We start from the raw sequence: 24,012 nt of genomic DNA on the forward strand, positions 1-24,012 counted from the left end.
TTTCAACTTTAAAGAAATAACTTAATGAAAAGGGTAAACATCTGATCAGGGAATCTAATCCTTTTAAAAGCAGGTGTACCCTCTTGAGTTTTCTGAACTAGAAACACAGCCAAAGCAGGCTTTATTTTGGGGCTGTGCAGATAAATTATATATTAAAAATACGTTATTACTTTAATGACAGTTTTCAAAAGACTTTGAAAACAAAGGAAAAGCAAACTTTACATTGGTCAAGGAGACAGGACACAATTCTAAGAAATATTCAAGAATAAGTTATAAAAAATTCATGAAACTGGAAGATTTACTCTTTTACCCATTTGGCACAGCACAGTTACTTTCATCAGGAGAGATGGAATTCTTTACGCTTATAACCCTTCTAGTAGTCAATATAGTATTGACTGTATTGCAGCCAATGTAGCCAGTGTGGTGATGAGATACTGTAGTTTTCACAAGCTTTTATTAGGTTTGCTGTGAAATGCCATATTCTCATATTAGTCATCCTCTCTGCTTCATATCTTAGAAGATGCATTTCAAACTGTTTTTAAAGTACATTATTATTCAGCTGTTCACCAAAACAGACCAATATACATTATAATATGTTTACGAGCTGGCAGTCTTACAATTCAACAATTTAAAACTTACATTGCATCTGAGATAGCTACAAAATTGTTTCAAATGGCTGCGCTTACTTTTTGGAGCAAGTAGTTCTAAATGAAAAGGTTGATCGCTGCAATTTCATTATTAGCAAGTAAAAGAACACCGACAGAAATATTGCAGTCAGTATTCTATGATATTCCATGGAGAATGAAAAATGTTTAGTGGACAGTTTAGAATATTGTTAGTATAGGGTGCCATAAAAACTGCTGAACTTGCTTTTTTATTTATACTATTGAGGTAGGTTTAATGCCACTTAAATATCTTCAAAGCCATGTCTTTACTGAAAAAATCAGCTCTTTCAGCAACAGATTGTAAACACTTTCCTTCTAGCATTTTTCAATTGAATACAAGCTATAGGCAGCTGGGGAGGACAGAGCTTGTCATCTCCTATCGAAGAGCAGCCAGTCTGCAGGCAATGCAGAACTTCTCTACTCTGCCATGAGATATGCAAGGTCATCTTTTGTATGTGCGAACGGAGCCAGGTTCAAGTGTGTGAAGGGAAAGAAGGAGGTGGAGGGTTGGATGAAAAGAAGGAAATTTAACCTATTCCCCAAGAACAAATCATAAAACAAGAGCCCATCAGATTCTATACATCTTCTTTCAGTGCCCTCGTAAGTTCACTGTGGCAGGGGACAAAGCTGATTAATCATGTTTTCTTAGTTGCTACTACTACATTAATTAATTCAGTGCTTTCAACAGATGTCTGCATGAGAATACAGCAACTCAATTAGAAAAAACAGATCTTATCATCAGAGGTCTTAAGAGCTGAGATACTACCCAAGTAAAACAGTAGTTCTCTGAATAACAGGGCCAGTGCCAGCGATATGGGAAATAAGCAAATGAGGCCCTGAGGACAGAATGAAGATGGAGAGAAGGAGCACATTACATTAGTGTGTCTTCTTAAGTCGAGGGTGGAAAAAGTGCTAGGATTGTGTGCTTCTGCAAGTTCTTAAAAGCCTTGCACATCTCTCTAGTGAAAAATGTTTTTGCAGTTCTCTTCACCTGCCATCAGGAAGGAAGAAATTAATTACTAATTTGCTATCAAACAAAAAATTGTTTTAAGTTACCCAAAAACATTTAGATCAAGATATTCTAGTGGAATACATGTCTACAAATATCCAAACAAGGCTTTTAAAGCAAAGATCACTGGTCACATAAAGATGCCTGCATTAATGATATTGCACGCTAAAGACGCAGCACTGTCAGAGGCATTGCAAACATCCCCCATCTTCACCTACCTCCTCATAACAAGGAGGACACTCTCCTACCTCCTATCCATTCATCCTGAGCTCATGCTGCTGCCAGCACATGTGATAACTTTTGCCAATTGTGACAGTTGTTTTTGTGAAGGGGGGCATCTGTCTACTTAAAATCAGACTGAGGTTTGCAAACTCATTCACAGAGGCCATGAAATAGTCATCAGGTGGTAAAAATTATCTTCTTGATTAAAAGAAAAATTACTCGTATGTTTTGAAGTGTTAGCATAAAAATTACCATACACCAAAAAGCAGGAACACGGACTTTCTGACAAAGATATCAATATGTACTAAGGATGTTTTGTCTTGAGCTGTTTGCAAACATTAATCAAATAGCTCACTAATTTTGTAGCTTTCCATAGATGGGAGAGGCTCAGAGGAGTTTCAGTAGGAGCCCAACTCTCGGCATCCTATTTCTACACTGATGGTTTCGCTAAATCTTTTGCTGTAAGCCTAAAAGCAAAAGAAGTCCTCCATACAGTTTGTTCCAATTAAGCAAATTAAAGCTATAGATTTTTAAACAACAGAAAAAAAAAAAAAGACATGGACAATGTTTAAACATTTAAAGCATGACAAGAACAAGTATATTATTCAGTGAATGGGCAGGCAGTTAATATATTAACTCCTGACATACTACCTGATGCCACACATTTGCAGGGTAAGTGCATTAGCAGTTCAATGTTTCTTTACTTTTTGCACAGAAGCATCAATTTTTTTTTTTGTCAGATCACATTTTGTAACACAGTATCAATCTTGCCATATCCATGTTCTAGATGGGCTGTACGGATTCTGCTGTAATTATGTCAAAAAATGAAATATTTCAAAATTTGATTGACAGCTTGATTACAATAATGCATGTGATTAAATTCAGGGTGTGCTGGTGTAACAAAGGAGGGAATGTCAGTGGTAATTAGCTGTATTTTTGTTAAATTTTGTTGAGCATTTCTTGCTCTTCAGTTGGAGTATATTGAAAGCAATGAGACACCTAGTGGTAGCATTTTTTTAGAGCTTAATGCCATTTGGGACTTGAAGAAAACCAGTTCTTATGCAAATCATATATTTTGTTACATGTCATGTAAATTTTATGTAAATTAGCACGCTCATGAACACCAAGACTATGCCATACAGCAGCATGATGGGAAGGATTTCGTGCTATGTTGCAGTACAGAAGAGCAGCAGTAAGTATTTCTTCTTCTCCAGACAGCTAGCTCTGGATAATAAAGCTTGCCGTAAGACAGAAAAGTGTAGCTTATAATGAAATGCAGTGGTTTATTTTTAATTTTCATTGCATGATGCTTCCTTCCAAGGAAACAGCCAATGAATTCTGCCCCTTCTACTTCCTCAGAGAAAGTTTGTATGACACAATTAATCCACCAAATACTTATTTGTATGAATATGGATTAGCTTTCGATATGAAAAAGGCTACAATTCGAACTGATTTTCATTAATTGTGGCTTTTTTTTTTTTCTGTGAAAAATAAGCTCCCTGGACAAAACCAGCTATGCTTAATCTTACAAAAGATCTTAGGTATTTTAGGGTGTTGTTGGAAATAAAAATGTTACCGAAATGATAAACTTTCAGTGCTTACTCTCTCTGTGATTCTGCTCTTCCTCCAACTATTAGTCAAACTTCTGGATAAAAGCAGAGATAGGAAACTCTTATTTCCTAGATTCAAATAATTCAAGTTGCTAAGCAGAGATGGGAAACTGCTATTTCCTAGATTCAAACAATTCAAGGTGCTTTGCCACACAGTATAACAGACTCAAAACTGTGTTCCCTCACTGGTCTGCTCATCTTTCCAGAAGTTCTACTATTCTCTCAAATACCCCCTTTACAACTGGCACATCCAGTCCAGGCCAATACTCTTCTCTCGACCCAGATTTTATTCCCTTTTAAAATCTTGTAACCGACGACTTGTCAGAAACCAGGTTACCTATATTCATTCTATTTTTGGGAGTGAGGGGACAAGGTAGAGCAACTAACAGAAAGCTCTGAAATTTATTTGGTATTTGCTGACTGTAATATCTTTCAACAAATGTTTTTTGTTGTACCTGGGTAACATTCAGTAAACTGCTGCCTAGTAAAATGGAGATGGTAAAAATACATAAATAAAATCCAATGTACTATAATAATGTGAAATACAAATACATAAAGCTGGAAGTCATTAATTTTCTGTGAAAGGAAATCCCAAAGAGATTCCTAGCAAAAGTAACAAATAGATGGTAGTTCTTTATTTTTCACACCACACAAATATATTTTCAAAAAAGCAAGGGGAAAAGATGCTATTTTTGCTACTTTCAAGCAACAGAGTTAAGATGGCATTGTTTAAAAGTCCACTGTGAAAAACTGTAACAGCCTGGTGACCTTGGAAGTCATAGTGAAGTCTTTAAGCAGCGAGAAATATAGAACTGTAGATAGGGAGCAACAATACAAGCTTTTCTAGGCCAGTTTACATCAAAAGAGGGTTTACAAATACATAAACTCATTCTTCATTGCATTTTGCTAGACCCTAATCACCATAAGAAATCACTATTTGATCACTAATTCTATTGCTAAGGGTGAGCTCACCTCATTTAAGGTAGTATCCATATCCTCTGAGCAACAAATGACAGTAAATAATAAGTTTATAGAATTCTGGTTTCTTAAACAGTGTGCACTGAGATAGCCACTACTATTTGGCAGAGAAGTGTCTGGAGGTATGCTAATGACCACAAGAAAATTTCAAACCTCCATAATGTGCTTTAATCACCAGCTGGAGATCAAAAGCCACCATGTGATTTTATACAGCATGGGCAGCTTCCAGAACTGCCGTATGTGGAAAGAGATCAATGGTAAAATTGGTAGATACAGCAAAGCTTTGCAATAAAAGCGTTTTATGTATCTTGTTCAAAGTATTTAAGTGCCTTTTAGATCACTGATTGAACCATAGACATTATAAAGTGGAACCTTTTAATACCAAAATAAATTTGCAGAGTAAAATAACATTATAGGAAAAAGCATTGCACTGCAACAGGACAGATAATAATTCTTTCACACGTAATGGGATACATGAAATGTTTGATGATAAGCAGAACTTCTCTGTATCGTTATAGTCAGATTCCATGTACTGTTGTTAGTGTGCATGTGAATGTATCTACAGCAAAAGATATACAGGCCTCCCAGATAAAATGTATGCATACCTATAAATACAGCTTCTAAGTAAGATGGGTGAAGACACTTCATGGTCAAAACAGTCTAGTCATTTATTTTTAAGTAGAAAAAACTGCCCAGGCATATCAGTTTGGACCTTCACCAAAGAAAACATACAAACCCTTTAGAAACTCATGAAAATCCTTTAACTAGAATTAATTTAATGCACTTCAAAGAAACTCTAGTCTTAGAAGCTTCAAGTTATTTAAAACGATCCCCTTTAGCAGCTTCAAATCACATGTCTGTCAGCATCGCAAAACTTCCAGAAAAAGAAGTGAAACTCTCAATAGATCTGACACTAGCTTTTCTTCCACAGCATTTTCATTAGTTTTTCTAATATTCCATCCCCTTTCCATTAAATTATTCAGTACACTGTGGAGTTTGGACCTCTTCTTCCTCATATTCCATTCCTTCATTTAACTACTTAAGTGCTTAACTTGGGGAATGAATACAGAGGATATTCTTAAAGAGCTGCAAGATTTAGAAAGACATGTTTTGGCATCTTAATTTTGAATTTAATGTGTTTTGAATAGTGCAATTAATAATGCTTTAAAAAATTCATAATATAGAATTGGGAGTCAAGAAAACCAGGTCTTATTTTGACATTTAGTACAAATTTCCTTTGTCATTTCAAGCTAAACAAGTTTCACTCAGCATCTCTGTGCCTGATTCTTCATCTGTAATAAAGGGAAAATATTTAATTGCTGAATAGTGCTGATTCTTTATTAAGTTCTTTAAGAACTTGATCTTATCATGAAACAATATTGTACCTTCCTTTGGTGAGGAAAACTTATCTCATGTGTAGTATTTTTAGAGAGATACGTAATAACTGTACCGAGCAAGAAAACTGTCTCATCAAATAGGCAGAACATTCAAAATAATAGTTGATTCTCTCTGGTTTCTTATTCACTGCATGCTAATGGAATTAATAAACAAAAATTTAAATTCCTACCTAGAACACGCAAAAATTAGTCTATCTTGTAAAGATACCCGGAAAGATTTTAAACACATGGCAATAACAACTTTGTTCCTAGCTACTTAACAGCAATCAGCTGGGATTTTATACTGGTGTCGTGGTTTAAACCCAGTCAGGTAATTCGTTCGCTCACTTCCCCCCCTTTCTTGCCCTCCCCCTGCTCTCGGAGGGACGGAGAGGAGAATCAAAAGAATGCAACTCCCACGGGTTGAGATAAGAACAGTTTAGTAACTAAGGTAGAACACAAATCACTACTGCTACCACCAATGATAATAATGATAAAGGAAATAACAAGGGAACAGAATACAACACCTCACCACCCGCTGACCGATAACTCGCCCCCCAAGCCCGACCAAGCTCCGACCGATACCTCCTCCAACCCTGCAGTCTCCCAGCCCTTCCGGCTAACTCCCAGTTACATCCTGGGCATGACGTGCTGTGGTATGGAATATCTCTTTGGTCAGTTTGGGTCAGGTGTCCTGTCTCTGCTTCCTCCCGGCTTCCCCTCCTCCCTGGCAGAGCATGAGGCTCACAAAGTCCTTGGCCAAACCAAAACATCCTTGTTATCAGCTCTGTTCCCGAGCCGAAAGTCAAAACACTGCACTGCACCAGCTACCAAGGAGGAGAAACATGACTGCTACTGCTGAACCCAGGACAACTGGTCTTCTAAAATACACACAAGCTGTGAGGTTACTGGGCAGATCATTTTAAATACTCTTAGACTGTATATTAAAGGATGAACAAAGACAACTCCAGAGTGCCATATTGCTATTCTTAGAGAACAGTGATTATCCTTTTAAAGTTTAATAAAAGTACATTAGAGGGAAATCCCACAACCTTCATTTAATTTATACACATCTTTCCACTGAGGAAAATAGTGTGAAATGTGACCAAGATGGAAAAAAAAAAAGTTTGCAGTAACCACATTTTCTCCCTAGTGTCAGTATACTTACACTGCAGGATAATCCATAGATATGATGCTAAGCATAATTCTTAGTACACGACAGCAAGTACACTGCGGTTAGATGCAAATGCAAGGCTACTGAGTCAAGAACTGCTTCTTGGAACATGATCATACCACTGTTCTTTCTCAAACTATTTGTGAATTGCAACCACCAGGTTCGTAACAAAGCTTTTTTTTTTGTTTAGCACTTCAAGAAGACAGGAATTTGAAGCAAATGCCATGAAGATTTTTAGGAAAAGTAAATTCTAATCTCTACTCCCACATGTGGTCCTCAAACCCCAGTTAGGACAGCTAAGTGTAACACATATGTACACATTTATCAAGCATCTGTGGTGGCCCAGTCTCCCCACTAATTTTGTAATTGTTGATTTTCTTTTTTTTTTTTTAATTTTTGCTTTTTAAAGCATTGTGTGGAGTACGTCAAAGGAAAAACATTGTGAAATGTGCAAGGACTTTCCTTATTTTGCATAGTAGAAAAACTAAATAGACTGCAGGAATGGAATACATGCTGGAGTTCTGAGCTATTCAATTCTATAATTTTTTGGAAAAGTAGAAATGTGAAGAACATTATGTAAAATTACCACTGTGTCATTTAGTAACTTTTGAAATCCAAACTTCTATATTTCTAGACTGAACTTGCTTACTTGCATCTGTAAGTGGAAAAGTATGTGTGCGTTTTTTGGTCAAATACTCCCTTCTGATATCTTACAGAATCATAGAATTGTTAGGGTTGGAAAGGACCTTAAGATCATCTAGTTCCAACCCCCCTGCCATGGGCAGGGACACCTTACGCTAAACGATATCAACCAAGGACTCGTCCAACCTGGCCTTGAACACTGCCAGGGATGGAGCATTCACAACCTCCCTGGGTAGCCCATTCCAGTGCCTCACCACCCTAACAGGAAAGGATTTCCTTCTTCTATCCAATCTAACTTCCCCTGTTTAAGTTTTAACCTGTTACCCCTTGTCCTGTCACTACAGTCCCTAATGAAGAGTCCCTCCCCAGCATCCCTATAGGCCCCCTTCAGATACTAAAAGGCTGCTATGAGGTCTCCACACAGCCTTCTCTTCTCCAGGCTGAACAGCCCCAACTTTCTCAGCCTATCTTCATATGGGAGGTGCTCCAGTCCCCTGATGATCCTCGTGGTCCTTCTCTGGACTTGTTCCAACAGTTCCATGTCCTTTTTATGTTGAGGACGCCAGAACTGCACACAATACTCCAGGTGAGGTCTCACGAGAGCAGAGTAGAGGGGCAGGATCACCTCCTTCGACCTGCTGGTCACGCTCCTTTTGATGCCGTCCAGGACACAGTTGGCTTTCTGGGCTGCAAGCGCACACTGTTGGCTCATGTTCATTTTCTCATCAACCAACACCCCCAAGTCCTTCTCTGCAGGGCTGCTTTGAATCTCTTCTCTGCCCAACCTGTAGCTGTGCCTGGGATTGCTCTGACTCAGGTGTAGGACCTTGCACTTGTCATGGTTAAACCTCATGAGGTTGGCATCAGCCCACCTCACAAGTGTGTCAAGGTCCCTCTGGATGGCATTCCTTCCCTCCAGCGTATCAACCAAACCACACAGCTTGGTGTCATCGGCAAACTTGCTGAGGGCGCACTCAATCCCACTGTCCATGTCAGCGACAAAGATGTTAAACAAGACTGGTCCCAACACCGATCCCTGAGGGACACCACTCGTTACTGGTCTTCAGCCAGACATTGAGCCATTGACCACAACTCTTTGTGTGCGGCCATCCAGCCAGTTCTTTATCCACCGAGTGGTCCATCCATCAAATTGATGTCGCTCCAATTTAGAGACAAGGATGTCATGTGGGACAGTGTTGAAGGCTTTGCACAAGTCCAGGTAGATGACATCAACTGCTCTAACCCTGTCCATCAGTTCTGTAGCCCCATCATAGAAGGCCACCAAATTGGTCAGGCTGTCACCAAGCACCTTGTTGATTTTCATGTGCCTTAGCATGCCTTCCAAGAGAATCTGCTCCCAGATTTTGCCAGGCACAGAGGTGAGACTGACTGGTCTGTAATTCCTCGGGTCATCCATTTTCCCCTTCTTGAAAATGGGGGTTATATTTCCCTTTTTCCAGTCATTGGGAACTTCACCTGACTGCTATGATTTCTCAAATATGATGGCCAGTGGCTTCGCAACTTCATTTGCCAGCTCCTTCAGGACCCGCGGATGGATTTCATCAGGTCCCATGGACTTGTGCACGTTCAGATTTTTAAGATGGTCTCGAACCAGATCCTCTCCTACAGCGGGCGCAAGGTCTTTATTCTCACAGTCCCTGCATCTGCCTTCCAAGACTTGGGTGGTTTGGTCAGAGCCTTTGCCAGTGAAGACCGAGGCAAAGAAGTCATTCAGAACCTCAGCCTTCTCCAAATCCTGTGTAGCCAGTTCTCCTGAGAGCTTCCTGAGAGGGCCTACATTCTCCCTAGTCTGTTTTTTATTTGCTATGTACCTGTAGAAATCCTTCCTGTTATCTTTAATACCTTTAGCTAAGTTTAATTCTAACTGAGCCTTAGCTTTCCTAACCTGGTCCCTAGCTTCTTGGGCAACATCCCTGTACTCTTCCCATGCCACCTGCCCTTGCTTCCACTTATTATAAGCCTCTTTTCATTTGAAGTTTCCTCAGGAGCTCCATCCAAGGAGGTCTCCTGGCCCTCCTGCTGCACTTTCTTCTACTTGGGATGCAACACTCCTGAGCTTGCAGCAGGTGATCCTTGAATATCAACCAAGAGTCTTGGGCCCCCCTGCCCTCTAGGGCTGTATCCCATGGAACCTTACTAAGCAGGTTCCTGAAGAGGCCAAAGTTGCTCTCTTGAAGTCCAGGGCAGTGAGCTTGCTGCATGCTCTTCTCACTGTCCTGAGGATCTCAAATTCAACCATCTCATGATCCAAGGCTGCCCTGGAGCGCCACATTTCTAACCAGCCTTACCTGTTGGTGAGCACGAGGTCAAGCATGGCACCTCTCCTTGTCGGCTCCTCTATTACTTGCAGAAGGAAGTTGTCTTCTACACAATCGAGGATCCTCCTGGATTGCTTGTGCCGGGCCGCACCGTCCTTCCAAGAGATGTCAGGGTGTTTGAAGTCACCCATGAGAACAAGGGCCTGCGAGCGTGAGGCTTTTCCTATCTGTCTATGGAGTGCTTCATCCACAGGTTCTCCTTGATCAGGCGGTCTGTAACAGATCCCCACAGTAATGTCTCCCATAGCTATATTCCCTTTAACCCTGACCCACAAACTCTCTGTGGACTGCTCACCTGTCCCCAGACAGAGTTCCATACTCTCCAGCCTATCCCTAACATAAAGGGCAACTCCCCCTCCCCGCCTGCCAGGCCTGTCTTTCCTAAAGAGCCTATAACCTTCCATTCCAACACTCCAGTCATAGGAGCCATCCCACCATGTTTCTGTGATGCCTATTATATCATACCCTTGTAGATGTGCACACATCTCTAATTCCTCTTGTTTGTTCCCCATGCTACGGGCATTTGTATAGAGGCATCTGAGCCGAGCTCCAACTAAAGCCAGCTCATTGGCTGGAGCGGCTGGGATATCTCTACATTGCTCCCAGCATTTATTATAGGTTCTGGCAACTGACTGGATGTGTTGGAATGGAATGATGCCCCCCTCCCCCAACACATCTAGTTTAAAGCCTCCTTGACCAGTCTGGCAAGCCTCCTACCAAAACTGATCTTTCCCTTAGACCAGCTCCACCAGCCCCCAGTAGACCTGGCGTACAAGCTTGGGTCCCGTGTTCAAGACACCCAAACCCCTGACTATGACACCACCCTTTTAACCAGTTATTAACCTGGCTAATCCTCCTAACTTTTTTTAGGTCTTCCTCTGTACCCTGGAGAACTGATGAAAAGACCACCTGAGCTCCAGAGCCCCTAACCACCTCCCCCAGGGCTCTGTAGTCCTTCTTTATGTTCCCCAGGCTACTACTATCTATATCCCTAGCACCCACATGTATCACCAGGAGTGGGTAATAGTCAGTGGGACTCACTAGAGCAGGCAGCCTCTCTGCAACATCCCTGATCCGGGCCCCTGGTAGGCAACACACCTCCCTTGAGACGAGGTCTGGCCGGCAGAGAAGTGCTTCTGTCCCTTTCAGTGTAGAGTCCCCTACTACTACCACCCGCTCCTTTTTCCTAGCGGCACCAGTAGAGATCTTCTTTAGCAGTGCATCAGCCGGCTGTTTCTGGCTCGAGTGCGCTTCCTCATTAGCCCCCTGCAGGACAGCAAAGCGGTTCTGCGTGGGAACAGGGGATTTAGGGGGAAGCCCATTGCTTTTGGTTGTCCTTTTCCACCTTTTTTTTTTTTTTTTGTCACTAATTCCCAGCTTGCAGGGTTAACGGCCTCCTTCTTTCCTGCATGAGCTAGAAGGGAAGCTCGAGGTCCCTGCACAGTTTGGGCCTGGAGCAAGCATTCCTGCTTCCTCTCAGCTTCCCTGACATCTCGCAGTCTACTGACAGCATACCACAGCTCAGCCCCTGCTGCAGGACCTCCACCAGAGAGCACCGAGTGCAGTCCTGCCCATTGTGCACCCTCCCCTCACCAGACCAGTGCAGGCACTCTCTACACCCCGAGCTCTGCACTGCAGCCTCCCCTCGCATCGGCTCTGTCTGGGTGCCTCCGCTGGCCACCGCCGGGGCAGCCAGAGCAGAGCTCCCGGACCGGGCCCTGGTCATAGGACGAGTGCTCCCCATCCCGCTCGCCTGCCCGCACAAACTGCCTCGCCGCGCTCTGTTTGCCTGCTCTGTTCACCGCGCTCCTGGTAGCTCGCGCTCCCTGGGGCAGGTTTTTAACCGGTCAGGGCTGGTGCCGCTCCTCCTGGCTCCGCCCCCCGTGAGTCAGCTGCTCGCTGTCGTCAGCTGAGCTGCCGGCTCCCGGGCAGGTCCTGTCGAGGACTTGAGGCTCCCTCGGTGGCTCTTGTCGCTCTGAGTTGAGGCTCCTGGACGCTGATCTCCCCCCCCCCGCTCCGGTGTTGAAGGCGTCCTCTCTCGAGATACTCACCTCAGCAATTCAAATCACTCACCTCAGCAAATCTTGCAGACCTTTAGTCCACAAATCACAGACTGAAAAAACTAAGCTAAAGCAGAAATGAGCCTAACAAGTATAACACACTATCTCACTACCTGCTGACATTTGGCATTTTCTCATTTGATATTTTTACTGGAATCCTCACATTCATGCATTCCTGTGTTTCAGTCTGCCCAGCCTTGTGAGAAAGCACTGAACCCACTCAAGTGATTTCAGCTACGTTTCTGACTTTGCTTAATAATTCCTGAAGACCTTGAGTTTTCTTACTGTATAATGAAATTGTGAGGCTAAATCATTCGGAACATTTCACCTTTTTATTTTTCTCTTTTTTCTTTGTAGGTTTTTTTGTTTGTTTGTTTGTTTGTTTGTTTGTTTGTTTTTTTGATGGGGAGGTAGGAGGATTCAAATGTCCTTTGTGCTATTTTGAGCCTTTTGAGGAACATTCTTTATATTCTCCTAGTAATGAGGATGTAGCTTGCATGGGTCGGAGCAATCCCAGGCACAGCTACAGGTTGGGCAGAGAAGAGATTCAGAGCAGCCCTGCGGAAAAGGACTTGGGGGTGTTGGTCAATGAGAAAGCTAATATGAGCCAGCAGTGTGCACTTGTAGCCCAGAAAGCCAACCGTATCCAGGGCTGCATCAAAAAGAGTGTGACCAGCAGGTCAAAGGAGGTGATCCTGCCCCTCTACTCTGCTCTCGTGAGACCTCACCTGGAGTATTGTGTGCAGTTCTGGTGTCCTCAACATAAAAAGGACATGGAACTGTTGGAACAAGTCCAGAGGAGGGCCACGAGGATGATCAGGGGACTGGAGCACCTCCCGTATGAAGACAGGCTGGGAAAGTTGGGGCTGTTCAGCCTGGAGAAGAGAAGGCTGCGTGGAGACCTCATAGCAGCCTTTTAGTATCTGAAGGGGGCCTATAGGGATGCTGGGGAGGGACTCTTCATTAGGGACTGTAGTGATAGGACAAGGGATAATAGGTTCAAACTTAAACTGGGGAAGTTTAGACTGGATAAAAGGAAGAAGTTCTTTACTGTAAGGGTGGTGAGGCACTGGAATGGGTTGCCCGGGGAAGTTGTGAATGCTCCATCCCTGGCAGTGTTCAAGGCCAGGTTGGACAGAGCCTTGAGTGACATGGTCTAGCGTGAGGTGTCCCTGCCCATGGCAGGGGGGTTGAAACTAGATGACCTTAAGGTCCTTTCCAACCCTACTATTCTATGAGTCTATGATTCTGTCTTTTGGAACTGATTATTACACATAGTGCTCCTGAAAAATGGCTGTTCTCCATTTGCTCTGGAGATTCACCAGTCTTCTGAAAACTTTCAAGATTAATCTGGATAATCTGATGAAATGCTGGTTAGTAGAATTTATACTGTAGTTTGATCACTATACCATAAGACATTCTTCTCAAGCCACATTCTAAATATCGTTTTTGACACATTGATAAATTAGAAGTATCTAACTATATATTTACTATAGTACAGTATCTACTGCATATTTATTGCTATTTAAAAGTAGCACTTGAACTCTTCTTAAGAGCTGTATCTGTAGGACATATATGGATTTGATTGCCCATTTCATTTAAGATTAGAGATCTTTTAAGGAAAGATACGAAGTCCTTTCTTTGCAGAAGAATTAAACATTTTTATAAATTCTAAAATAATTCCTAAAGTGTACTTTAAGGTTGCAGTCAGCACATTCCAGGAATAGTTTCACTACAAATTATAGTAAAGGATGACAATGAGTAACCCATTCTATGCTTTTGGTCATCCCCTAGTACTCGGCACTGGTGAGGCCACACCTCAAACACTGCGCTCTGGGCCTTCAAAGGCATGTTTTTTTTTTTCATAAAACTTTGCAATTATTATTTTTGAAAAGCACTCAAAACAATGTAAGTACTAGAGAACCTATTGAAAAATGTCAGGGCTAAATACAGATTTTGTCAAAGTGTAGATAAGCTTCTCTGGAGTAGGGAAAAGCTCCAATGCACAACTGTTCAAGACTGTAGTAGATAAAATCAGAAAGATTCGAGACAGGTAGGTAGGAATGTAGATAACGTCATGAGGTATGTACTGGTATGCAATGATTTAGTGTGCAACCTCAGGCTCCGGTGCTGGGATGGCTGGAGTGCTTGATTTTGGCCTGGGCCATCAGTTACACAGGATGGAGAACCCCTGCATCCCTCTGGAATTTGGCAGCCTATGTCTTGCCCTGTCTCTCAAACAGCGGCTATCAGCACATAGCATCAGCCTGACTAAGGCTTTGCCAAAATTATTTCGGCTTAAAACACCGAGATTTCTTACAGCTCCCCAGTAAATTACTTCAGGTCTTGGGTCACCGCGAGCATTCGGCAAGCCTGTACCACGGCCAGTCACGGACTACACTTCCCAGCAGGTACCGCGCATAAGGCGGGATGAGGGCGGGAGGCTGTGGCGCGGAGGTCCAATGGGAGCGGGCGATGGTGGGAGGTAAGCGCTGGGGCAGGCGGTTAGCCTCAGGGTTTCTCGCAGTGCGGGAATTTCGGACGGGGCGGAAGGAGCGGCGGTCGGGTCTGGCACGGAGGAGGTACTTTGGGCTGGCGTCTGCCTTTAGGGTGTAGGTTTTGTTTCTTAGGAGGCAAAATTTGGGGCGCTGTTTTGCCTCCCCTTCGGCGTACCATGCGGCCCCCGCCCTTCAGGCAGGTTCGGCAGGTTTTTCCCGCTGCCCTCGCTGAGGAAGTCGTTGGTACCGCCGCGGCCCACTCGGCCTTGTTCCTCCCTCTCGTCTACTGCCGGGGTACGGAAGATACCTCCCCTGCTCTTCCCTTCTCTTAGCCCATGGCACGGCAGGCAGCTCCCTGGGTGACAGGGAGAGAGAGAATGGGGTCAGGTGGGTCAGAGCTCCCTCAGTTTCATCATGGGGATTGCTACACCTGCTCTCCCCCGCTACGGGCTGATGGCTCTAAAACTGCCTTTGCTGACAGTGGCCTAAGGTTTTGTTTTGTTTTTTTTCTTTTTTTTTTTTTTTTTTAAGCGCTATGACGAGGTGGGGTAGAGGCTCAACTCGGAGCCACTTGAAGGAGGTTTGTCTCCTTCAGGAACATCCCAGTGTTGGCTGACAAACATATCATCTCACCTGGGAGGTATTCCGGAGTTTTGCCTTAAACTTCTTTTTTTTCCCCCTTAAATAAAACCCTACAAATCACAAAAATTTGAAATTTTAGGATCAGAACAGGCCTGTTGTGGAAGATCTGGGCTAGTTTCTGTCTGTCAGTGGTTGTGGGTTTTCTTCACTTCCTGTTTCTCGCCATTTGCCTTCGTTGTTTAAGACTTAAGCAGCTGCAGGCAGGATGAGTCCTGGTGTTTTTTTTTGGTTTTCAAATTGTGCTAAAGGCTTTTATTAATTCATATGGAATCCATTGGCATTAACAAAAATGTAAAAGCTGTTGTGAAGCTTCCTATAGCTATTACTGTGTAAAAAGACCTGTGCCTTCCTCAGTAGGAATAAGGTGCCCACTTAATTCATGGGGATAATCCCCAAATGAGATAGGATTCCTAATGAATTTAAGAAGTGTTGATTTTTACAGTATGCCAAGTTATCAAAAAAGCCAGATGTCTCACTTGCATCGGTACTTGCTGTTGGCTTGGTGGTGAGGTGATTTGAGATGACAGCTGATTTGGTACTTTATGAAACTTATTGTGTTCTTTATAACATAATTATCTGAGTGATGCTCAGGATTTTCAGGAGAACCTGAAATACTGCTCGGAAGAAAAAAACGCTTTCTTGAGAAAGCATTTTAAAGTTAGTAACACCGTAATTCCTCTGTTCCCTATCTCTGAACAAGCTACATTCTGAATTTTTAAAAAGTCATCTCAGTGTATTTATAAGAGCATTCACTTTGTCCAGTATGGCACTATTGTGATGAAATGCTTCTCATTAATTTTGGTCCACCAGTGTACGTTTATTCATTTTATCTGAAATGGTGTTTTCTTATTTCTTGGGAAAGAACTTTAGCGCCTCTTCATTATTTGTCAGATGTCTTAATCACCAGGAAGTGACATTACAGTGCTACTCAAAAATGTAATACAGTGATGGACCAGTCACAAAAATCACAGAATATCCAATGTATGCAAAAGAAGTCTTTGTTCACAACCTCCCTCACTTGGCATTGTAAGATCTGATACTTCAGGTACTTTTATTTTGGTAGAACTGTTTCAAAGGAGGGACCACAATATTTAGAAGTTTTATTGTTGTGTTATTTTCCTCCAACTCCTTGAGCAAAAAGTTTTTTTTTTCCTGCTTGTCTTTATGTCTTTTTTTGCAGGCAGACTTAGACGTCTTGCTACAACTGATGAACAGTAATAATCACATGTAGATTTCATGTCTTGCTGAGACTAACTATTCATGTAGAGGAGCACAGGTCACCAGCATGCCTTCTCTGTGTTGAGTATGGAAGCAGGCCCTAGTGAGATAAACAACCATAAAAATGACAGTTTCCAGAGAATAAAACTTGAGGATAGAGAATAAACCAGCCTGACTAGCCACACAGTAGAAATACTTCCTTATTAATTTCAGAGTTTATTGAGAATGAACGCCAACAAAAATTGAGAAGTGGCTATTCATATTTATTCAAGTATCTCTAGAGTAGCAACCGTTGCATTGGTAAGGATAACACCAGTAATAGTATTGCTGTTGTGGATTTGTCTGCATATCTCAAGTACATTGTATTCACTTTTTTCCAAGTTTTTTTATTAGGGAGAAGCAGAAGAAATAGCTTTTGTGGTATTTAAGAGGCTTTTGGAGAGTTTAGACAAATAGTCTTGGAATATTCATACCTGTTAGTAGGAAAATCTTTGTTTTGAGCATATTGTAGCCACATAAAATGCTGCTGTTTACAAGCATGCACCTTGAAAATTGTTTTTGTCAGATACCTTAGCTAAGTAGGGTCAGGTCTGTTTGATAGTTGAATGATAGTACAATACTTGACATCTATGGCACTCTGTTTCCAGGGACTTTAGCATGCTTGGAGACACTAATGAATTAAGCTTCACAATACCTGTGGGATAGAAAATATTCCCCTTTACTCATAGGGAGAGGTAATTGAGATGCAGGAAAGTTAAAGGTGATTTATTTTTATGTATATGTGTTTTTGTGAATTTTTAAAGGTGATTTTAGGGAGAAGTAGATGACTTTATTGCAGTTGTTCACTGTACAGTAGGCAGCTCTACATCATGTTTGCTGGTTCATTAGTTTTCTGACAAACCATGGATGTTTGCAGCACTGTGAGTTGAAAAGCACATAGAATGATAGAATTTGCACTAAAATGTCATTTTCTTTTTTCTTTTTTTTTCCCCTAGTTCTAGAATTTTCATGTAGGAATTTTTGCAGTCTCAAGTAATTTTGGTTTTAATCAATAGAAGAACCTTGAATAGATTTATCCAAATAAATGTGAAAGCATGTGCAGCCATTGCTTAAATATTTCCACGGATGACAGCTTTTTTGTAAGAGAGTGAGTGCTTAGTATTGTGCTTGCTGCCCATTGAAAGCGATCAGTGTTTGGCACCTATGGCCTACTGATAGTTTGACCAACTTGTAAGTAGGCATGGTGCCATCTTAACAGATGGTTATGAATATAGACAGCCAAGAAACCATGTATGTGTATCTCATGTATTTGTTAAGGGCAGGGTTCCCAGCTGGGGACGTTCAAACTTATGTCCATTTAAAATTTTTGCTTTTATGGATAAAGGGAAGTTGTCATTAATTTATTTTTTTTTTTATTTCTAAATGCTTTCAGGCATAGAGCACATTAAACAAGGAAGGGGGAAAAAAAGGGAACCCTATCTTCTCCTTCGGTACTCTTAAGGAGCTATGTTAAGTAAACTTAATTCCCTTTTAAGTGAGACTGCTATCAAGAGACTTGCTGTGAATGTCAAAGATGTGAAGCATATCAATAGTTTTCTTTTACTGGATTGCTGGCTTTATTGAAAAAGAGGCTACAAATTTTGCTTTTACTGGGCAGCAGTCTGTCCAGCATTCAAGGACCTAGGTGCATCTGACCAAGTCTCCCTGGAATTGTTTGTAATAACTCAGAGGTCAAGGGATGCAGTCCTTCAAGCCCTTTTCAATGTCTCTTATATTGTTCATAGCTTGAAGACAGTATACTTATTTTGTGTACTTATGTATAGATGACAGTGAGTGTGATCTTGTCTTATGTTTGAGTCATTAGGCAACACTGCTGAATTTTGTGCTTTCTTCTGAGTCAGTTTTGGGGATCCAGTCTTCTGGTCAGTTTTCCCATTACTACTTCAGCTGTTTTCAGTCTGTCCTTTGTTTTATTCCTTTTCCTAATCAGGGCATCCTGAGAAGCTGCTTAAAGGTCTGTTGTGATCATTTTGGTCTGCTCTTGTAAAGTGATACCAACACAGGTATTCCTACCACTTGTTCTTACTGGTGCTTTGAAACCATTATGTTCTCAGTGGTATGGTCTTGGTTGAGCTATCTGGAATTAAATTTAGTGCTTTAAAGTCTTACGTTTCTCCTGTAGAAAATCTGGAGGAAGAATCGTCCTCTAAGGGATTACAGTATGTATCACCTTGAAGATCAAAAAAACCCACAAATGAACAAACAAACTAGCAAAAAAAAAAACCCCAACCAACCAAAAAAACCCCAAAACCAAAAAGCTGCAGAGGTGTAGAGAGAGAAATTTCTTGAAGTTTTTGGGTAAAGTTAGTCTTAAATTTTAAGTTTAAAATGTAAAAATTGTATCTTGGTTATAGGGAAGAATGTTACTGTGTAGAAGTGGAAATACGGGAAAGTAATGCAGAATTAAAACATCCTGTTTTGTGATAATGAGAAAGCTTGTGCTGTGTATGTTGATGCATAGCAGTCTCTTCTTGTGATGTTGAAGTTATTTATTTAACTACAGTAGGTATTCAGATGTGGTTCTGTGACACAGAGATACTTCTTAGATGAATCAGGACTCTGAAAAAGTAGAACTTTTATTTGGCGTGGAATCATGTAACTTCTCTTCTGCTTTTATTCCTATATTGAAAGACTGGTGTCTGCAGACTGCTTGCTGCTGGAGCCTAGTACTCTCTGATCAGGTTCTTTTAGTTCCTTCATATATGGAGAGCTGTCACGGTTTAAACCCAGCTGATAACTCAGAACCAGACAGCTGCTTGCTTGCTCTCCACGCTTCTCCCTTGCTCTGGGTCCGATGGGGAGGAGAATCAAAAGAATGTTAATCCCATGGTGCAATAACTGAAGTATAATATAAAACTATTCTATTAGGACTACTACTAATGATAGGGAAAGTAACAAGGTGAGAGAATATAAAACTATAAAGGGAAGGTAGAAAACCCAGCCAATAACCAGAAGTGATGTGCAGTACAATTGCTCACCACCAACCAACCAATACCCAGCCTGACCCAAGCAGTGATCTGCCCCTTGTGGGTGACTCCTGACAGTTTATATACTGGACATGATGTACCGTAGTGTGGAATACCCCTTTGGCTAGTTTGGGTCAGGTGTCCTGTCTTTGCTTCCTCCCAGCTTCCTGTGTCCCTTCTCACTGGAAGAGCATGAGAGACCGAAAAGTCCTTGATCAGGGTAAGCACTGCTTAGCAGCAACTAAAACGTTGGTGTGTTATCAGCATTGTTCTTAGACTAAAACACAGAACTGCATCAGCTACTAGGAAGGAGAAAAATAACTGTCACGGCTGAGCCCAGGACCAGAGCATAATATTTAATATAAAAATTACTTGCTTGGAGATAGTTAATACTATATGGGATTTCTGATTTTGGAGGGTGATACAAAATATACTGAAACAAATGTTAAGTTAGACTTGGCAAAGCACAACAATCGCAGTACCCAGATGGGTCACAATACCAGTGTAATTCCTATTACTTGTCTCTATACTATGCTCACTGTCATGATGCTGGCATCACCAGTCACTGGGAAGGAATAACCAGGTTGAAACGAGCTCAAGCACATTGCTGTTTTTGAAATTCTGCTAGTTGTTTAGGTTTTATACTCTTAAGTTGAGCTGAACCTTGTATTCACCCTCCTGCGCTGGCCTGGCTAGCTCAGGGAGACCTTTACAGCACTGTTTGATCCACAGAACTGTGCTCCACCCCATGGTCCCCTTTGTTGAGCTTAAGTGAGCTTCTCGGGCACATCACTGCTGCCAGTCTTCACCAAGTCAGATTTTATTCAGTCATGTTCTACTCCTAGGGGTTTAGTCAGTCATAGCTGCAGATATGAATATTAGTGGACAGAATATAATTTTCAGGAAACTTGACAGTTCTTGCATTTAGTAAGTAGAGAAATGGGTATGGACTGATCTCTTCAGATGTTGGGTGACAGATATTATTTGGGGAAGAAAATTTTCCAAAAATGCTACCCAGTCAGAAAAGAGGCTTGTAGAGGGGGGAGCAGTTTTGAAACAGCTGTCATACTTACTTGTTTTTCTATCTGGGAAATAAAAGGTCTTAGAGGAACATTCTAACTGAAAGAGGAAAACTGATGTTAAGTAACTGCATTTATCTTAGGGTTATTGTATTGCGTAGCTAGACTAATGTGGAAGATATTTTGCTATCCAGAAACTTCCTGAATTGTGTATTAATGTTCTTTCCTCCTTTCTCAAGCAAAATAATAATAGTAAAATACCACCATTAAGAATGGTATCTTTTAGAAAATAACTGTGGCACTGTTTTTATGACTTTTATAAGTTAGAGGGAAAGATCATTTATTTGTAAAACAGATCATGAAGGCTTTTCAGGTAAAGAGGTCTAGTGCACTTTTTGCCATACCATGGCTGTATATTCTGTAAATTCTTTTACTGAATCAAAATATGACTCTGCTAAAATATCAAAGCATTCCTTTGCTCACAATGAGTCCTATTCTGCAGAAAGGTGCACATTTGGGTCCAGTGGGCCATTATGTTAGTCTGGAAATAATGTTTATCTGAGACCTGAGGTTTGGAGGTGACAGTCTCAAAATAGGTAGTTATGTACTAGTTTGATTATCTACTAAATGTTGCCTTGTGAACAATAAGCAGACTTTTGTTTTTGTTGCATGTAGATATGTAGGAGAAAAAATAACTGTTTGAATAGCTTAATGTTTTGGGTACTTTTTAGAGCAAATAGGAATTCCTCATGCTCTTACTGAAGGCTTGGACTATATGACACTTTTTGAATATGCCAGTTTCCCTCCAGGAAAACTAATGAGCTTTATTTCATTAGTTTTCCAAATTCAGATCTATGATTGGTTGTGATTGATTAATACATTCTGAGATTTTTCTAGCATGTATTACAGAGGGTCTTCTAATAGGTTTCTCTTGTGAAGAGTTTTGACGGCAAAATTTTTTTTTAATACCTCCTGGAAAAATGAGTTGGTTTTCACTTAGAATTTGTGCCAATGAAACTACTTACTGTATTTCTTTTAAAGTATCTTCGTAGAAACAAATTCAAACTTAAACTGCTTATGCTTTTTCTTTGCTTGCAATGGATTTCTACAAAAACTAAGCCTGGTCAGCATGTAACCTATGCTTTCTTTTGTTTTGTTTTTCGTTCCCTTCCCTTATCTTGCTCCAGTGAAAATGCCATATAAGAAGGCAACTGCTGGAAAAAGAGCCCCTGCAAAAAGGAAACTTGCTGAATTATTTGGTCTGGGAGAGGTTCTAACAGATACGTCAAGAAAAGAATGGAAATTAGGTGTCCCTATAGGGCAAGGAGGCTTTGGACGCATATACCTTGGTAAGTGTAGTTATCTTTGATAATGTTTTGAAATGGAGAGTGAGATGTTTATCCTTTTGCAAAGCACTGAAAAGTTGACCCTAAGTGAGAAACACAGTGTCTGCGAGTGATCTTTTTCACTAGAACCTTAACTTGGTTCACAATGTTTTTTTTTAAACCAACCTCTAATGTATTACTTTTTAGCAGTGAAAGGATAGTTTAGTATTTATTTAAATTTGATTTTTTGGTCTGGTTAAAAGAGGGTATTTTTGCATAAGTGTCCTTCTATCACAAATTCTGAACTGAAACTGTCTAAGTGTATTCTATGAAGGCTACTGATCAGCCAGTATTTTGGCTGGTTTTGACTTTGGTGCTGCTCTTGATTTTTATTGCCTTGTGAATTTCTGACATGTCATACACTTTTTTTTTTTTAAATGTAATCAGTATTCAAAACAAATTGAAATCTTGGACTGTACAGTTTAAAGTGTAAGCACAGATCCTGCTTTGTAATGCTGTTTTTTTTTTTTTGCGAATTCAAGGAAAATTTCTTTTAGTAGATAGTGTTCCATACTTAGTATCCCTGTTATTTTGTTATTTGAATAGATAAGAGATCTCTTGCGGATACCTCATGGAATTAAAAAAACTTGATTGCCCTAGTCACTTTCCAAATAATTTTGAAGGGATGAAAGTTAATGTGATCATGATAATAAAGCTTTCTTTTGCTGTGCATTTATGGTCTTCCTCCTCTTGGTGAAAAAATTGCACTGAATTCATACCGAGTTAAAAAAAAATAAATTAATAGTCCGTCCTGCTTTCATAATGAACAGACTCCAGCGTAAGTGGATTAAGAAAAAAAACGGGCAGTAAGTCGCTTCTTGTCAAAGCTCTCTACTACTTGCTCAGCCTTGCTCAATGAGCTACTAAATTTACTGAGCCTGGAGTTCTAGCTCACTCAAATTGTGTAGTTCTTCATGTTAAGAATTCCTGCTTTGTTAAAGACAAAGCTTGCTCTCTGTTTGCTTCCCCATCATTTGCACAGAGCTGTGCCCCTGCCTGTTCCTGTACTTTGTGCTTTCCCAACTTGATGTCCCTCATACCTGTGTCTCCTGTCACAAATATCAACAGCTTAGTAGCAACAGAAAGTCACTTTTGGATATGCGATATAGTAAAATAGGAGAGAGAATGTGTTCTCTGTCTTTATGCCCATAATGATGTATGTTCATCACAGTCCTAGAAAATGATAGAAATGCTGTTAACTAGGGGAGTTAACTGAATAACAAAAAATGAACTTTATTTGATAAACTGCGTATTTTACTCAAACAGAATGGAGAATACAAGACCATATCCCTATAGAGCAGACTTGCCATATAGAATTATTTCTCATACCAAAGTCTAAGGTACTGATATATGCTCATGTCAATACTTAATTGCTTTGTTGGGTTTTTGGCCATGCTTCATAGCAAATAAGTGTATGTTTTGTGACAGTTTCCTCTCGTACTAATAATAAATGCTTCCTTTTTAACAGCTGATGCTAATTCTTCAAAGCCAGTTGGCAGTGATGCACCTTACATTGCAAAAGTGGTAAGAGAGCATTTGAATTTTTACTTCACAACTTGAAAATGTTTGTTCTAGGATAGCATGTATAATTTATTTTCTGACTGAAAATAATACAATTGCTTAGTGCTGTTTAAAATCAATGTGGTGATACAGAGGAATGCTGCTGACAATTGAGACTCCTATGGATGAGGGGGGATAATGGAACATCAGCAGAGTTGTAAAAGGTTCATGAAATTTATCAGATTCTGTTTCATTTGGTGCTTACTGTAAACAGCCCAAGCATCACAAAATTAATGGAATCTGGCTAGTTTTTAGAGAGTTTCTGTGATTCAGTAGTGAGACTGTGTGTGCTGTTGCTTGCCGCTGGAAATTGGTAAGCTGACAGATGGCTTGGAAGTAGAAACCGCGAAACTTTGATTCCCAAGGTCCCCACAGATGTGAAGTCCTTTAAATGTTTTATCATAAACCACATACATACTCTAATTTTGATTGAATTAAAAGGGCATTGACACAAAATTTTAACCTAATGATTAAAGAGAAGAAAAAGTTGATGGCCCATTGTAGAAAATTGGCAAATTCTTTTATTAGTTGAAATTTTCCTATGCTTTGAATCTTACAATAAAAAAACTTATTTAACTTGATTTAGCTA

General features: G+C 40.8%; 1 protein-coding gene and 1 long non-coding RNA gene across 5 annotated transcripts in view; one reads left to right on the forward strand and one right to left on the reverse strand.

Annotated features, from left to right (window-relative positions):
• Window positions 1-582: 582 nt before the first annotated feature.
• LOC133274791 (uncharacterized) lies at window positions 583-3,543 on the reverse strand. The gene is made up of 2 exons (XR_009745267.1): window positions 3,473-3,543; window positions 583-1,656 (listed from the first exon to the last, which is right to left on the reverse strand). It is a non-coding gene; the product is annotated as an uncharacterized LOC133274791 (long non-coding RNA).
• Window positions 3,544-14,500: 10,957 nt separating this feature from the next.
• Window positions 14,501-24,012, forward strand: part of VRK1 (VRK serine/threonine kinase 1) — a 36,859-nt gene continuing 27,347 nt past the window's right edge. For all 4 annotated transcript variants that reach the window (XM_061463953.1, XM_061463954.1, XM_061463955.1 and 1 more), the window contains exons 1-3: window positions 14,501-14,657; window positions 21,666-21,827; window positions 23,332-23,387. In XM_061463953.1, coding sequence (XP_061319937.1) covers window positions 21,671-21,827; window positions 23,332-23,387 — 213 coding nt within the window. In that variant the 5' untranslated portion in view covers window positions 14,501-14,657; window positions 21,666-21,670. The remainder of the gene's footprint in view (window positions 14,658-21,665; window positions 21,828-23,331; window positions 23,388-24,012) is intronic.

Source organism: Pezoporus flaviventris, unplaced genomic scaffold (genome assembly GCF_033815535.1).
Source record: "Pezoporus flaviventris isolate CSIRO_AGI_PZ_B2104156 unplaced genomic scaffold, CSIRO_AGI_Pfla_v1 ptg000036l, whole genome shotgun sequence".
Lineage (NCBI taxonomy): Eukaryota > Metazoa > Chordata > Aves > Psittaciformes > Psittacidae > Pezoporus > Pezoporus flaviventris.